This window comes from Nannobrachium achirus, assembly GCF_963921795.1.
Source record: "Nannobrachium achirus genome assembly, chromosome: 19".
Taxonomy (NCBI): domain Eukaryota; kingdom Metazoa; phylum Chordata; class Actinopteri; order Myctophiformes; family Myctophidae; genus Nannobrachium; species Nannobrachium achirus.
The window spans coordinates 6,958,614-6,976,302 of record NC_137826.1 but is presented as its reverse complement, the minus strand read 5'-3'; the positions used below and the strand labels follow the sequence as shown (position 1 = coordinate 6,976,302).

At 41.8% G+C, this 17,689-nt stretch overlaps 1 protein-coding gene across 2 annotated transcripts; it reads right to left on the bottom strand.

Moving 5' to 3' along the window:
- Positions 1–11,228: 11,228 nt before the first annotated feature.
- On the bottom strand, positions 11,229–17,484 carry LOC308303987 (interleukin-13 receptor subunit alpha-2-like). 2 transcript variants are annotated; one of them, XM_080748537.1, is made up of 11 exons: positions 17,377–17,484; positions 15,833–15,920; positions 15,567–15,742; positions 14,876–15,012; positions 14,426–14,693; positions 13,477–13,564; positions 13,083–13,258; positions 12,636–12,772; positions 12,240–12,405; positions 12,010–12,082; positions 11,229–11,696 (listed from the first exon to the last, which is right to left on the bottom strand). In XM_080748537.1, exons 1-10 carry the CDS (start codon positions 17,441–17,443, stop codon positions 12,039–12,041), a joined length of 1,347 nt encoding a protein of 448 aa, XP_080604663.1. In that variant the 5' UTR covers positions 17,444–17,484; the 3' UTR covers positions 11,229–11,696; positions 12,010–12,038. The 2 variants fall into 2 exon arrangements, with proteins under 2 accessions (XP_080604663.1, XP_080604662.1); XM_080748536.1 differs by having other exon boundaries at positions 11,229–11,591.
- Positions 17,485–17,689: the final 205 nt, after the last annotated feature.

Below are 17,689 nucleotides of genomic sequence, written 5' to 3'. Positions count from 1 at the left end.
CAAGAATATTTTCCCAGAGTATAATCTGTCAGGATTGTTTCCTGTTGTCTCATTCTGAAGGGGTCAAAGAAAGGCCATGTATTGTATTTTTACCTTGCACGACTGGTTACATTTGGGTGTTGTTCAGAGCACACACCTGACAAAAGACCACTGATATAAATATCGATGATGATAGTTAAATACAATATTTTAATTGCGATGCACATGTATGTGACTTTGTTATGGTCCAACCGAAAGTACATTTTGCCAGGAAAGTCGGCCCTTGGGTGTTTTAATATTTTATAATGTGGCCCCCTTTGAAAAAAGTTTGGACACCCCTGCCGTAGCCCAATCAGGGACCAGCAATTCTGGCAACGTCATCATTAACAGCCAGTGAGGGACCTGCATTCCTGGTGATGCCAGTGGTGATGTCACTGGCATCGCCAGTGGTGATGTCACTGGCATCGCCAGTGGTGAGCACACCTCATGGCGCGCTCTGTTGGCAGAACTTGGCACACAAGTAGGCCATACTGTACATGGCCTACTTGTGTACAATGCACAAGTTGGCACCTCGACAGAGTGCAGTTCTAGTTTTCTTTGTGGAGCTTCCATCCTCACTCACAAAAGACCTGAGGTATTTGAAGTCCTTTACTTCTTCCAGTGTGTGTGTGCGTGCGTGTGTGTGCGTGCATGTGTGTGTGTGTGAGTGAGTGTGTGGGTGCGCACGAGTGTTTGTGAGCGTGTGCGTGTGTTTGTTTCTAAGAAGTAAAAGGACAGAGGAATTGTAAAAACAATTCTAAGAGTCATCTTCAACAGGATGTGGTCTATCTTATACTGTGTGTGTGTGTGTGTGTGTGTGTGTGTGTGTGTGTGTGTGTGTGTGTGTGTGTGTGTGTGTGTGTGTGTGAGTGTGTGAGTGATTGTGTGTGTGTGTGTGTGTGTGTGTGTGTGTGTGTGTGTGTGTGTGTGTGTGTGTGTGTGTGTGTGTGTGCACGCATAGGCGCCGATATTCTGTGCAAGCCACTGGGTGCAGAACCCTGGGTGCAGAACCCAATCAACAGGATGTGGTCTATCTTATACTGTGTGTGTGTGTGTGTGTGTGTGTGTGTGTGTGTGTGTGTGTGTGTGTGTGTGTGTGTGTGTGTGTGTGTGTGTGTGTGTGTGTGTGTGTGTGTGTGTGTGTGTGTGTGAGTGTGTGAGTGATTGTGTGTGTGTGTGTGGGTGTGTGTGTGTGTGTGTGTGTGTGTGTGTGTGTGTGTGTGTGTGTGTGTGTGTGTGTGTGTGTGTGTGTGTGTGTGTGGCATAGGCGCCGATATTCTGTGCAAGCCACTGCAGGTGCAGAACACAAATCAAGCCCCCGTGCGACAGTGCAGTGGCTGGAGACGTGCCGTGTGTGTGTTTCTAAGAAGTAACAGGATGTGGTCTGTATATAGTAATACCATAGAGTTATAATAAGTAGGTCTATACTGCAGGTCTGAACAACATGAGTTTTTTTTTAATTCTCACACCAACATCAGCTAAACTCTAGCTGCTAGAGTATCATTCTGTCATCAAGCACCGATTATTATACTTTTACACCACTATAGTTCTTAAGATAAAACAATATTCATGGTCATAGTTATTATTTTATTATTAAAGATGGAATCTCTTTAGACTGAAGGGATTATTCATTTATTTAGAATAATTTGAAGAAATCAAATAATGCAGCCATTCATCTGCTGTCATTAATGTTCTGTTACAGTCAGACTATTGCCTATCATTAAAATTAATTTGGGGTTGGTTGGCTGTGGTACCTACCGTACAGTCCGACTCCCACCTGACTGCAGAAGAAAAACCTACAACCATTGTCAAAAGCTGAAGTAAAACCTACAGCCATGGTCAAAACTACAGTATAGCGTTGTCCCCCCAGTGCGACAAGGTCGCCTTGGAAAACAAGGAAGTGCTGATTAGATAGAAAAATCCATTTTCTGATACTACAGTACGTCCCCTATTTCTCGCTTAAAATATTTTTAAAAACATTCTCGAGAGCAACGTTTAGCTCTAAATGTCGCTGTGTGTTTATTTACATGGCTGACATGTTGGATACAGCGCAAGATTCACGCAGTGCAGCTTGACTGCAGCAGGTGCTCTGAGTCTTTGATTAGGCAGCGGTCTGTTATAGAGCGGAGCGGTCTGTTATCCAGAAATAACAGACCGCTGATTTCAGCAACTGACCAATCAGAATCAAGCATTCAAACAAGACGGGTAATAAAAGGAGATATGTTTGATACCATGGTGCGATTTGAATAACATGATGACATCATTGATCTTGTCGTTTGCCATAATGAGTCTGAGGGCACAACTCCTTCAGTCACCCTTTGCTCTCAGGGCTTAGGCCTGGCTCCAGACCATAGACCACGCCCACTGACTGAGTGGACTGCCTGGCTTCAGTCTCAAAATCAGGATCGTCAAGGAGGGCTGGCCCGGTCCCCCAGAACAGGAAGCCGCTTATCTGATAATGCAGCTGTGCTAACCCTAACCCTGGGTTGCTACCATAGAGTTATAATATTAATAGAGAGGACACATATATCCCCGCCCGTCCACTTGCATTGAGTTGCTCACCCAGCGCATGAGGCGTTTTCACCCCTCCATCCGGGTAGTAAAACGTGACGTAGTGGGTCTACTGTGACGCATTTTGCGTCATCGAATTTGTTCATGGACGCGCTTGGGCACAAAGTCATGAACGAGCACTGCCACTGTGAACGCGCTGGGGCTCAAGTCATGAACGAGCGCCGCGAGTACGAGCTCTGTTGGTTTAGACGGTTGAGAAACGCTCTCTAGTGGGGAAGAAAGGGAAACGCCGCCCAGTACAGCTCCTCTCCCCGGTTGAGAAGCACTCTGCTCGGATTCGATCTTACGATACGTCCCGCTGGACTGAGGCATCGCCTGGAAGTGTAACTCCACGTTGAATTAATTAACCATTGTGTATTTCATGGTTTAACCTAGGGGGTCCGCGGGGACACTGCAGGGGGTCCGCGAAATTGTTGAAAAAAAAAAAAAACGTTATATATTTTTTATTTTTATTTAAAAAAAGAAAGAAAAATAATAATTTGTCTTTAAATATAACAAAAAGACATGATTCTGTCTCTTTTGAATAGCTTGTATACATGATTATTGTGCAATTGACAGATTGTTAGTGATAGATTGATAGTATTGACATTGGTTCTCAGTTATTAAGGTATGTTTATAAATGGAAGTGGTACAGCCATGCACTTGTACATGCATGTTGGATGGAGCAGGGACCCCCAAGGTAGGGGGTCCCTGCTCCATCTCCCCATCAGTTTGGGGGTCACTGGCCTGAAAACGTTGAAGACCACTGTAAACAAACAAACAGAATGCATTTCAAATAGATCAGTGGTTCTCAAAGTGGATTCCAGGGACTCTGTGGGGTCTATACAAGTGTATACTGACAGTGTACAAATGGAACCAACATTTGGTTAATTTGGTTCCATTTGTATGCTGTAAAGAGTTAAGGGGAGACCTTGAAAATGTGAAAGTTTGAGAAACACTGGAATATTACCAAAGTGGAATCCATATTAATAACCAAGTCCATTGCTTGAAGTTTCTGAGGTAAATTAGTTAATTTATACCTCTATGAAATTAACTGTTATGGTTTATACACACCATTGACAATGGTCTAACGTTTTTACATGTGAAATTCATTCAAAAAAGTGTGTTATTTTGTGTCATATGGTCCTGGCCTGTGGCCATCCTGGCTATAGTCCAAACCTTTTACATATAGCCTAACTAGAGTATTAACTAACCCAATTAACCAAACCAAACCTGGTTCAGAGACCACAGATAAGTTTATGAATACTTTATAAATGTAGATATTATAATGATTATGATCCAATATTTATCAGACAACCAACAAATGTATCACAAAGGATTTATTTTGTATAAACCAGAAGTAGGCCTACTAGAGGTCACACATTAAAAAAACTCATTCTGGTCGATGTTCAAAGTGTTAATGATTTATTGATACATGAGATCCTAGAAAGCACTTGGCTTATTTACACAGGAAACCACTTAGGAATCTCATACAACATTGAATGACAGAAGGATAGAACACAGTACTATGCAGTAGAAAAAGAAAACAGTGCAGGAAAATTATATACAGTAGATATTTACAATAGAAGGGTCAGGGGCTGGGCACGGTTTGTTTTTAACAGTTACGAGTGCTGCCTGCTGCCTTTCGGGGCGATTTTAAAGGATGTTGGGATTTACACTGCTTTAAGGCCTTCGGTAAGGTGTTACACATTTTGGTGGTATAGCAGAAGAACGAGTTTGACCCTTTGTTTGAGTTGACTCTGGGTGGACGTGATCTGTGGTGCTGCCTCTGGTGTTGTAATTGTGGACATCCTTAACGCTTTCAAAGTATTTTGTCAGGTACATGGGTATCTTAGTGGTGTAGTTTATCTTGTACATCAGGCCCATTTACAAGGCATTGGTTACAGAAATGAACTAAAACTAGGCTTTAGAACTGTACAAAGTGAAAGGACAAACAAAAATGACATCACATTTGCTTGATGACAGCGTGTTTTTTAAAACGGGGTTCCCACACATTTTTACCAATTAATTTCCAAAACCTTTCCAGAATATTTAACCCAATTTCCAGGCCTATATAACAATAATTCAGCTCAATAACAAGTCGCTTACTCCTATGCGCAATGCCCAAAGACAGGTAGTGTATGCCAGTGGTTCTCAACCTTTTCAGACCATGACCCCAAAAATAATCATATTTTAACTGGGGACCCGGCACCCTGACGAGCACTAGTTGAGGAATTTTGTATAACACTGTTCTATTGTTTGTTTGTTCTATCTATTGGAATTGGCTGGGAATGTATTCTGTTGTTTCAGAAATGTATTTTCAACATGGTATGAACAATGTATAATTATAATAAAGCTCTATATTCTGATAGCAATCATTACCATAAGAGTATGTGTACAGCAACAGGTGTCTGTATCTCCAGCTGTATAAACTGAAAATGATTTTAGGTGGGTTGACAATTGTATCACTGTACACTGATTGAGTGTACAGTGAGTGCTCCAGTTCCAATGTTGCATGCTCACTTGTTTATCAACTATCATGACATAAGTTCTTGCTTTGGATAGAAGTGGTATTTTGGACTCTCCCATTATTTACAACAGGGGTCTTCAACAGGGGGTCCGGGACCCCTAGGGGGTCCTCAGGGTTACTATAGGGGGTCCTCCAAATCTTTGTGTGATAGAAACTTTTTTCTATTCCACTTGAACCCTAGTGTCCTTATTCTGAGAACTTTAGCCAAAAATAGCCGATCTGCAAGCTCACTGTGAGCTTGTAGATCTGCTATTTTTGGCAAAGGGCTTTGGTGTAGAGGGGAAAAAGAGCAGACTAATTACAGAGTGAAAGTGAAGCTTATTAAGTATTGACGGTTCAAGTGGTTAAATATCTGAAAACACAAATTGACATGAATCCAAAATACACTGATGATTGTGCAGTCAGGCGATTAAACTATATGGAATCTATGAAAAGGTTGTGGGGGTCCCTGCTTCATCTCTATCTCATCTGGGTCCGTTGCCTGAAAACGTTGAAGACCCCTGATTTACAATATGAACCTGTGTTGTCATTCAGTGTGGTAATCTTAGCATTTTGCATGGATTCCTTGGGTGAAACGAGTCATAGTTAAAGTTACTGGTCTGTTCTAGACAAGCCTATAGAGTTGTGTTCTGTTCCAGAAACAAGTTTAAATATAATTCATATAGTAGCTACAGTCTGAAATAGAGTATTTTTATTAGATGACAGTGTCTTGACATATAGAGACATTCTTTGAAATCCACATTAGATATTATATATATATACTCTATGCATTAGATGCACTTTGTCCAAAATGAATACATTTAATTACGCATTTGTAAGTGTCACAGACAGAGTGATGGAGACAGGCCATGAGACAGACCCACTTATAACTATGAGACAGACAGGCCTACTCAGAAATGGCTTTCGCCTACTTGTGGGTTATCAAACCATGTATGTATCGCATTTAAATTCCATTTTGATAGTAAATCTTCATTAACATTTCACGTAAAGCTTCTATTTAAAAAAAAGATCGGACTTTTCAGAACCCAATGCAAAGTCAATGGCAGACAGCCTCTGTCAAGATGACAAAACGCGAAAATCGTAATAACTAATACTAATGAGTAAACCAACAGTTTTATAAGAACAATATTGTTGTAACTAAGAGATTCGGGAAGGTATCTATATTTAATAAACACAGAATAAGAAGTAATAAGAAGAAGTCGCTATGGTTATTTCCTGGTTTAATGCGGTCTGCGGTGCGGTGCTCTCCGCTCCGGAGAGGAACAGAGGATTCAGCTGTCTGGTAGTGATGTGTCGTTCATGAGTGATTCGTTCAAAAGAATCGAATCATTAGCATGACTCGTGAACGATTCGTTCAAATCCCTGAAATGGGTCGTTCACACTTTCGTTCACACCCCCGCCCCTCCCCCTATTAGCCCCGGCCGGCAGACAGGACGTGACGGCGGGCTGCTCGCGACGAAATAAAAACGCTCCCGCGATTGTGTTTTTCACGGGGCGATCGCGCTATGAACGAGTCTTTTGAACGAATCTTTTGAACGGATCATTACCGTGAACGTGAACGAAATGATCCGTTCACAGAAATGAACGGGATTGCCCATCACTACTGTCTGGAGTGGAGGGGGTGGAGCCAAAATGCGCGTTCATGAGATTACACCCAACTGCAGTACCTCAAAACGGCCAACATGTCCTTTTGGTTTCAGGGCGCCCCCAGGGTTCTGGGGGCTTGGTTGCTACCTGCCCTACCAGAGTCAGCCAACTCTGGTAGGGCAGGTAGCAACCCAGTCGCTATAGACAACATTCGTATAGCAACGTTTTTTGACGATAATACGTTAATATCCAAACGTTTTCATGTTGCGACTGGGTAGGGTAGGGGGAGGCAGGGGACTCTGAAGGATACTGAGGTGCCTTGGAGCGTTTGAACATCCTGACGGATGGTTCTGAGGGCGAGACTCTCTGGCGTGCCCTGTAAGCCAAGCTTCTCTGCTGCTGCTGGAAGGACATTGTGCGCTCGGCCCCGTCGTCTAATATGGCGTAGGTATCTAGTGTGCGTTTACCGTGAAGCAGGATTACTCTGATGACCTTCAGCAGTACACGGTTGTGTACGGTTGTGCTGTTGACCTCATGCAGAACTTGCAAATGTCTGCCCTGGCAGATGCCACAGGGCTTTTTGAGGGTACACTGTGCCGCCTGAAGGGACCTTCCGCAGCGCCAGCATCTGTTGTTGGAGCGAATCCACTCTGTGATTTGGACCTTAGTGAGGCTCTGGATGGCTGAACACTGGTTCAGGTAATGTGCAGCATTGTCGCAGTAAGGGCAATAAACCTTCCCCTCAGAGGCAGGGGTTACAGCATCTTCAGCTCCATGGAGAACAGATGTTGGACGCATTCCCTGACGGCCTGACTTATGGGTCAACTGACTATCAAAGTCTTGGCACCAAGACTTGTATTGGAGCCACAAGGCAAAGTCCTGAAGTAGTCTCGGCCAAGGGTCTTCAGCAGTCCCACCAACGACTGAACCTGCAAGGTAAACTTCTCAAAAGCAGCAGCATCACCGTGGCGAATGTCAGAGGAGTCCATGACACTAGCAATCTTCTTCAGCGCCACTTGGTGCGGCTGGCTGTACCTTTCATTCAGAGCTTATTTCAGCTGCAGCAGGCCTTGCTGAACCAAAAGGCTGAACCAGAATGCTCAGAACGGGCGAAAGTCCTCTGGCATTCTATTTATTTTCATAATCTAATTGAACTGCCTCTGGTGTTTGAACCACATTTAAAGTGTGTCAAACATTTCACAATACATAAACAATAAATAACATCAAAACATTTTGAAAATAGCCCGATTTACAAACTCACAGGCAGATCTCCTCTGTTTGTTTTACATAACCTCCGACACATCATTTGTCTCAGAGCTTTGTACACCCTCAGACAACCCTATCTTCAAACCAGTCCATGGTGCATTGCTGTTAGATTGTAGAAAGAAGACGATAAATCACGAGCTGACCAAATCTGACCAATCACACAAGGTGCTCACATCGGTGCCTCTGCGGTGATGTTCGGCTAGACAATCTTGGAGGTGCTAGAAATGCCGAAATGAACTTCGGCAGGACAACATGTTTTTTTTTCTTTTTTTTCCCTCAGCTATGATGTCATGTTCTCATTGATCTGCTGAAGCTGAAAAAAGGTTTGACTTGGCTTGGAGTATGCTGCAGGCTTCAAGCCTTGAACTCCTGCTCAGGGAAGTTACTTGTTCCAACAATGTTACATTCTATTCAACATTAGTTTTGTCTCTCTCTCAAAGTGTATCTGAAAGAATTTGTAATCAGTTCACCACCAATATGAATGTGCTTTTAGACCATTGTTACTCTCTAACAGGGTGGCAACGGTTCAGAGTATGACTGTATATTTTTGAAGACGTACGTTTATTTTCTTAATAAATTATTTTGTTGTCTTTCATTCATTAAAGAAATTGACATTGCTTGTTCTATGACGTTCATTTTTGCCATATTACTTAGTGATGAACAGAAGGGTCAAGATTATATTTATCAAAATAAACCCGTTTCATTCACTTGTGTTGTTGGGTGTTTTCCTCACACACAAAAAATAAATAGATGCAAATGATGTCCATTAACTATACTTTAAACCTGGCATCCATATTTTGGGCATGTCAACTGATACATTTCAGAATTATTATCTATAAATGCGAGAAGTCTCTGCGTGTCTGTCTGTCTGTCTGTCTGTAATCCGCGTATCTCGAGAACCGTTCGTCCCACCGGCTTCAGATTCGGCACGCGCGTTCCCCGCCGCGGCGCGGAGTGCAGTGCCGGGCCTCGACCCGACCCGCCACGCGGTTTTCCCTAACCAGCGCGAAATGTTCAGAATCTCCTTATGCGGGGCTGATTGTTGACATCAGGCTGTTCCGGAGGAAATCGGCGCAAGCGCTGACTCATTGTGACATCACTTCATAAAAGGCTCTGACATCACATACGCCACATGAGTCAACACAAAATGCCATGGTTACGTATTGAATGTCATCAGTATGAACCGGTCGTCCCACCGGCTTCAGATTCGGCACGCGCGTTCCCCGCTGCGGCGCGGAGTGCAGTGCCAGGCCTCCACCCGACCCAACACACGGTTTTCCCGAACGGGCGCAAAGCGTTCGGAATCTCCTTATGCGGAGATGATTGTTGACATCAGGCTGTTCCGGAGGAAATCGGCGCAAGCGCTGACTCATTGTGACATCACATCATAAAAGGCTCTGACATCACGTACACCACATGAGTCAACAAAAATGCCATGGTTACGTATTGAATGTCATCAGTATGACATGTTTTGATGTTCCTATGGGCATGAATGGACACAGGCAAACATATGGTCAAAACGGGTCTTATGACAACAGGTATAATGGGGTTTGCATTAAAGGGTAGGGCATTCACAGAGATCTCCATATACTGTATGGGCATAAAATGGACGCCCATATGTGGAGCTGATGTCTGACATCATCAGCTCCACATCTGAGTTATCCGGAACCGGCACTGTGTCTGCAGAGATCTCCATATATGGGCATAAGTGGACACAGGCAAACAGACAGATAACTCCATATATGGGCATAAATAGACACAGGCAAACAGATGGTCAAAACAGGTCCTACAGAGATCTCCATATATGGGCATGAAATGGACATTGACAGATATCTCCATATATGGGCATAAATGGACACAGGCAAACAGATGGTCAAAACGGATCCTATGACAACAGGTATAATGGGGTTTGCATTAAAGGGCGGGACATTCATTCCCTATTTACATCGTTCCCGAGTTGGCCAGGTTGCCGACTAGACACTCGGCCGCATATCTCCATATATGAGCATAAATGGACACAGGCAAACAGATGGTCAATACGGGTCATACAGAGATCTCCATATATGGGCATAAAATGGAAGTAGACAGACAGATATCTCCATGCATGGGCATAAATGGACACACGCAAACAGATGGTCAAAACAGATCCAATGACAACAGGTATAATGAGGTTTGCATTAAAGGGCGGGGCATTCATTCCCTATTTACATTGTTCCCGAGTTGGCCAGGGCGCCGACTAGACGCGCGGCCGCGGCCGAGCTTCTAGTTTAGATAAAAATATCAGAAATAAACCTACAAACTCACAGTGCAATGCCTGGCCCATGCATTGTGTGAGCATTATTTATTATTCGTCATAGGACGAAGTACAGTAGGTATATAGGCCAGTAAACCAATTATGTAGGCTACTAGCGGAGATAGCCAATCTGCTAACTCAACACTTCAATGCGTTGTGAGCTTTTAGATTGCTGAATGTTGTCCTATTATGACATCACATGCCTTATATAGGGATGTTAAGATGGTTTCATGAGGTCACGGTTGTACTGAGTGACACCACCATTGTCATCATGGGCTGGCTGAGGCATTGGCATGGAGGTTAAGATACAGTAGGCCATTGGTTCTCAAAGTGGGGGTCCTATATCCATTTATATGTTGGCTAAATATTATACAAATATTCCAATAATTACAATTACTTGTACTGCTTTGGAAAAAAAAGGAATACAAGCTTGTACATCTGCTATTAGTTTTTTTTTAAAAACTTTTACAAGATTGTACATCTGTTTTTTTATTATTATTGGAATATTTGAATATATATATATATATATACTGTATATATATATATTTTTTTTACAAATCTTCTCTTCTGAGAGTCCCTGACACAAAACCTTGACAGATGGGGTTACGCGGCCAGATAAACATCAATTTGGGGGTCCCGTCCTTAGCTTGGCACATAAAGGTTTGAGAACCACTGCAATAGGCTACTCATGTCCAGAACCATATTTAGCCTTCTGCCTGCTGTCCTAGAATTAAATCCAGTCAGAGCTTTTCCAATGCCAATTACCTCAGCCTTCTATGTAGTTTGTTGTCTTTCAAAGGGAAATAGACCTAGAAATATTTCTTATAAATATTTCATGGTCTTTCTCTTGAATTATTGACCCCACATATCAGGTATTAGTTTCTGTTCCTCTTCTTTCAAGACTGTTGAGCCTGCTGTAGTAAAATGTGACTCTGTAGCATCCATGTATGTGTATTGTGAACAAAGTGAAAGGGTGATTTCAGCTTGGTTTCATTTACATCTTTAATTTCCTCATGAAACATGGGTTACTACATAGTTATTTTAAATTAACTGTAACATCATGAATAAATCAATGTAATTACATCAATAATAATAATAATACATTTTATTTGTTTTGCACTTTACATTTGAAAACAAACCTCATAGTGCTACAGAACAGAGATAAAACATAAGATAAAAACATTTGCATCAGGTAAAAGATAAAAGGAACGGAAAGGCCTGGTGTTATGAATTGACCGTGTTAAATCCTTGTAGGATGTTTGAATTTGAGCTTTTAGAAGATTCATACCAACGTATTGCAATCATTGTAATGAACCCATCCTTCAGTCCTCTGGAGATCTGAAGCCACTAGAAAGAAAGTTAAAGAAATTTAGATGTCTTGTCTTGTCTTGTCTTGTCTTGTCTTGTCTTGTCTTGTCTTGTCTTGTCTTGTCTTGTCTTGTCTTGTCTTGTCTTGTTTTGAATAGGAAAACATATTCAGTGTACAGCACAATACAATGCTTTACTGTCCATCACTGTTGCATCAAATTGAGATGATCTGAGCATTAACATCAATGGATATTACTGTACCAGAGCCCTATATCTAAAATCACAACAGGCTCTGTTTGGGTCATCCATATCTGTCAATATATTTGATTCTAAGTCATGGCAACATTAAACAGACAACTAACTCGTCGAGTACAGTGCAAGCAAATCAGGTCTGTTTTACTAAGCATAGAGGGTCTACAGTAAGTGGTTATGTTACTGATCTCTAGATGTTACTAACCTCTACATTTCTATGGATCAGGATTTCATTCAGGTTCTTGCCCAGTTTTGGAACAACAGGGATGAGGATGATTCTGTGAGGAGATAGAAACGGTTCAGTAACTACTGTAGTGATCATAGAGAACAACCTGGTACTGTACCTACTGTATGGAACCAGGTTGGTTGGTGTGTAGGATAATGATTTGGCTTTGCGTGCTTCATTCCCACAGTCTCCATTCTGTATAGGCCTACCTGTGCCTTTGATCTCCATGGACCCCCAGTAGACAGGTTGACTCCAGTCACTCCAGTATATGGACTCTCCACAGTGTCTGGCCACCCTGAACCTCACCTGGAGCTCATAGCGGGAGTTACTGGAGGGCAGGTTGGTACAGTAACTATTCATGCTGAATCTAGAACTCTGAACACAAGGTGGAAAAATGTACAGCAAGAGAGGTTGGAATGAAAGCAATGGGGCAGTATTTCACTGGTTAAATGAATAGACGACTCAATATGAATGAAAGAAAGAGAATACAAATATGAATAGGGGGGAAAAAAAGGCAACATAAGGACAAGATTATGCGATTCTGATTCTGATTCTTCATAAAAAATTCTAGCCTTCGGTTATTTTCGTAATAATCCCATGCCTACCTCCCATTTGTTGTAGTTGGTTCTGTAGCGAACTTCATTTTCCAGACATCTGTACCAACCATTGGTGTGATCCCAATAGAAACACAAGTTGTTGGAGTCATTCTTAACAGTCACGTTGACTGGAGGATACAGCTTGACTGAAAATGTAACACAGAATTAATGATACAAGGCAAAGAACCAAACAGTTGAGGAGAGTCCACCGTAGCATTAGGAGTCTCATATTAAGCCTATAATTTCCCCAAAATGTTAGCCCTAATGTATTAGTTCAACAGAGCTACATTTTAATGTTGTCCTCTAGTGGTTCAGGCCCAGGGTTTGAGATATGATACATGAATTTCTTAATTGAATGTTTAGTTGCTGCGAAAGAAAAATACTTAGAAATAATCATAAATATAATGTGCTATTATAAACCTATGAAAAATTCTTGGAGCAAGAAACAAAACTTACCTTTGGGTTTTAAGTTGTGTGTCTGGAGAAAACTGTCATTGCCATGGGTCAGCTTTGTGTAAAAAGGAATGAACCTCTGAAGATGTAGCTTGTTGTATGGCTGCTTACATCCAGTAGTAAAGCCATTCTCTGAGGTATAGGATGTACACTCTTGGAAATGATTATCTGAATGGAACCTGAACACATAAACATGATCAGTCATTGAACACACACACACACACACACACACACACACACACACACACACACACACACACACACACACACACGCACACAGACGCACACAGACGCATGCGTGCGTGCATGCTTACGTGTGTGTGCATGTGCGTGCAAAACAAATCCTTTGCTAATGCATGATCCAAAGTGTCCAAAGCTCTGTGATGAAGACTCTAACCTGCTGTAGAAGGTGTAGTTGACCTCTGTGTTCTGTCCATCCCAGCTACAATGGACATAGTCCAGATCCACCAGCAAACAGTTCACATCTACACTCACAAACATAGACAGTTCAAACCACAATAATTACATGACAATGCACCAAATATATTGTGTAGGAGCTATTATATTTGCACTGGATTGGATTATTGATATGTGATAGATCAGATAATAGATCAGTGGTTCTCAACCTGTGGGTCAGGACCCCCAGGGGGGTCCCCAAATTATTTTGTGGGGGGTCCCCAGGTGATTAACTTAATGTGCAACGTTGTTTTCACTAGAAAAGACCACACCATCAAACAGTGAACCAATTGAGTTGTATTTATTGAACAATTGAGACATGGAAATGCATTTGGTACGATGGAAGCTGTTGGAGGAATAGAGAAGTTGTTCGTTGTTGGCTGGGAGGGCGAGGTGCCTTTGGGATTGAAGGCAGGCCAAAATGCATAAAGTTTAAATATATAGAGGGTATCTGCACATTTCTAAAATGGCAATTTAAGGACTTTTTAATACCTCTAAAATGACAAATTAATCAGTGAACAAATTGTCAAATATTAGAGGCAGAAAGTGTGAAAATAGACGATCTACATGCTCACAACGCCTCGCAACATGAGGCGTCGTGAGAGCATGTAGATCTGCTTTTACACAATGTATTGCCTCAACTCTGTGTGTGCTCGCCAGGGTGGGGGGGTCCCCAGTTAAAATATGATTATTTTGGGGGTCGCTGCCTGAAAAGGTTGAGAACCACTGATATAGATGAAGGCACCGCATTGGCACTTTGGTGGAGGGAGTGTCTTGGTATAGGTGAACAAGTAATGGTCCTCACCTACTAACCTCAAGGCTGGTTTGGCCGTGGGGCCTGGGGTAGGGTGAACGTTATGTGTGTGTGCCGTACGTGGGTTTTTCCTCACCTGCCAATGAGGAGGCCCCACCGGGAGGACGTAACACCTCTGTCCCACTCCTCTTTTTCAACACCCCTTGCCAGTCAGTGGGGGGTGTTGAAAATGGTATACCAAGACTATTGCTCTCCAAGGACCCCCAGTAGACAGGTTGACTCCAGTCACTCCAGTATATGGACTCTCCACAGTGGCTGGCCACCCTGAACCTCACCTGGAGCTCATAGTGGGAGTTACTGGAGGGCAGGTTGCTACAGTAACGCTTCATGGTGAATCTAGAACTCTGAACACAAAGAGAAAGATGTACAGCCAGAGAGGTTGGAGTATAATTAAATAATGAGGAAGTATTGTATGTTGCAGTGGTTAAAAGTTATAAATAAATGGATGATTTGATAAAAGGTTGACTTTTTGATCCATTGAAAGAATTTGGGCCTTTGGTTATTTTCTGATCAATTTCATGCCTACCTCCCAGTTGTTGTTGTTGGTCCTGTAGCGAACTTCATTTTCCAAACATTTGTACCAACCATTTGTGTGATTCCAATAGAAACACAAGTTGTTGGAGTCATTCTTAACAGTCACATTGGCTGGAGGATACAGCTTGACTGAAAATGTAACACAGAATTCATGAAAATAGGCAAAGAAACAAACAGCTGAGGAAAGTTCACATTAATAGCATTAGGAGCCTTCTATTAGGCGTCCTATAATTGTATTTCCCACAGAGATAAAGTTTAATGTTGCCCCCTAGTGGCACACTTGAAGAAGCCTTGACATTTAAATGGCATACAGTAAGGTTTGAGCTCTGGGGCTCTATTTTCGTCCATGCCTTACCTACCCCTTATCCCTACATCTTTCTTTTTTTTGCAATTTTCTTACTATTTTGAAAAACATTTTTTAATATTTCAAATAGCTGATCTACAAGCTCACAACGTGTCACTGTATTTCATCTATTTGAAATATTTGTATATGGTTTTTCAAAATAGTAAAAAAGGCAAAGAAGTTTAGGGATCAGGGGTAAGTAATGGACGTAAATGTATGGTTCTGTTGTTTACACAATTTTAAAATTGAATTTTTAGTTGCTGCAGAAAAATACCTCTTAGAAATCATTATGTGCTATTATAAACCTATGAAAAAGCAGGAACCAAACAAATGATGTTACCTTTGGATTTTAGGTTGTGTGTCTGGAGAAAACCGTCATTGTCATGGCTCAGCTTTGTGTAAAAAGGAATGAACCTCTGAGTTTCTAGCCTGTTGTATGGCTGATTACATCCAGTAGTAGAGCCATTCTCTGAGGTATAGAATGCACACTCTTGGAAATGATTATCTAAATGGAATCTGAACACAGAAACATGATCAGAGATTAGTCATTGAACATAGCCAAAAACTAACCCATGAAGCTCTGTGATGACTGATGAAGACTCTAACCTGCTGTAGAAGGTGTAGTTGATCTCTGTGTTCTGTCCATCCCAGCTACAATGGACATAGTCCAGATCCACCTGCAGACAGCTCACATCTACAATCATAAACAGACCAGTTACAACCAAAATAATGACAAGGACAACAAATGCACCACAAATGTTGCTTTCTAATTCAGGGGTCTTCAACGTTTTCAGGCCAAGGACCCCTTGAGTTGAAAGAGAGATGAAGCAGGGAGGGACCCCACAACCTTTTCATATAGATTCCATATAATTTCGTTGTTTAACAGCACAATCATCAGTGTATTTTGGATTCATGTCAATTTGTGTTTTCAGATATTTAACCACTTGAACCGTCAAATACTTAATAAAATTGATCTTTCACTCTGTTCTTAGTCTGCTCTTTTTCCCCTCTACACCAAAACTCTTTGCCGGAAATAGCCGATCTACAAGCTCACAACGCCTCGCAGCCCTCACCCCCTAGGGGTCCCAGACCCACTTTTGAAGACCTATGTTCTATATTGGTATATGATTTCTGCGTCACCTACAAACATTTCCCAAAGGAAAGTATTGTTGACCGTTGACTGTTTATACTAGGACAGGTACCAGTACTTCTACGAGTCTATACATTTTCCAGAGCCCTGCCATGTAGCTGCAGTGTTGGCACACACACACACACACACACACACACACACACACACACACACACACACACACACACACACACACACACACACACACACACACACACACACACACACACACACACACACAGTTAGGGATGGAGCTCGTAAATTTGTATTGATAATGAGCATCTTATCGATCCTGCTTATTGAACCGGGCTTTTATGGATCCCACTATTGAGCATTTTCTAATATTTTGTGGAAGAAGTGAGACAAATTCAGATAACAATAACAGAACTGTTATCTTTTTTTTCTTTTTTGCCAGTTGTTGTGACTGTGAGTTTGTGGCTGAACACCATCTACAGTATTAAGATGACAATTGCCAACAAATATTATCATTAAATATCATTAAAACAATCATTCATTAGTGTGCAATAAGTGTTAGATGGCTTTATACTATGAATGAGGCTACTGTAATAAGTCCTTAATCACCTCCTGTGATTGATTGATTGATTGTTTAAACATGATGTCATGGGCTGCTATGCTCAATAACAAACTTGATAAGCCCAAAGCTTATTGGTACTCAATACATTTGTTATCGGGTTTGTAGCGGGCCCTTGTTTCGAGCCCCATCCCTACACATACCGGTAGGTGTCGCTTGACACCGCAGTTATGGTTGCCGTTCTGAGAAATCAGTCTATAGATGCATTAACATAACTTGCAGCGCATAAACTGACATCAAGGGGAATTATCAACGTTATTATCTGAGAAGCCACAGTTCCCTAATCTACTTTTATCTTTGTAGCCTATCTTGTATGTTGTCACCGCAAGCTGTTTAAGAGGTTCAGTATGAAAAACATCTATTTCTGGTGGATTTACAGTATAATTTAAAACAAATCTGAATTAATAAAAAATAACCACATTTACTAACCTGGGTTTCTTCTTGCGATCACACTGCCAGCCAGGCAGAGAAGGAGAGCAAATCCAGCAGGTGCCATGGTAGAACAGCGACCATGCAAAACTAACTGTAACTTTATAGTCTTCTTCACTTTCACTTTTATATTTACACAGCTGGGGAGGGGGGGGGGCATCATTGGGGCCCTTTGGGAACATTTGACTTCAGTCACAGACTAGTAAACACAACATATTGATCATTGCATGAGGTTGCAACATTAATACACAATGATTCCGGTAAAGCTTGTCATTATGAAAGTGACCTCCTGTAGTGTGTACAGTAAGTTATG

Excerpts from the sequence above, each read along its gene's own strand:
- LOC308303987 (XM_080748537.1), bottom strand. The coding sequence starts at position 17,443 with ATGGCACCTGCTGGATTTGCTCTCCTTCTCTGCCTGGCTGGCAGTGTG. Across the intron at positions 15,921-17,376 it reads GATCGCAAGAAGAAACCCAG|ATGTGAGCTGTCTGCAGGTG; the intron begins GTTAGTAAATGT and ends TTATGATTGTAG. Across the intron at positions 15,013-15,566 it reads ACACAACCTAAAATCCAAAG|TCAAGCTGTATCCTCCAGCC; the intron begins GTAACATCATTT and ends TTACATTTTCAG.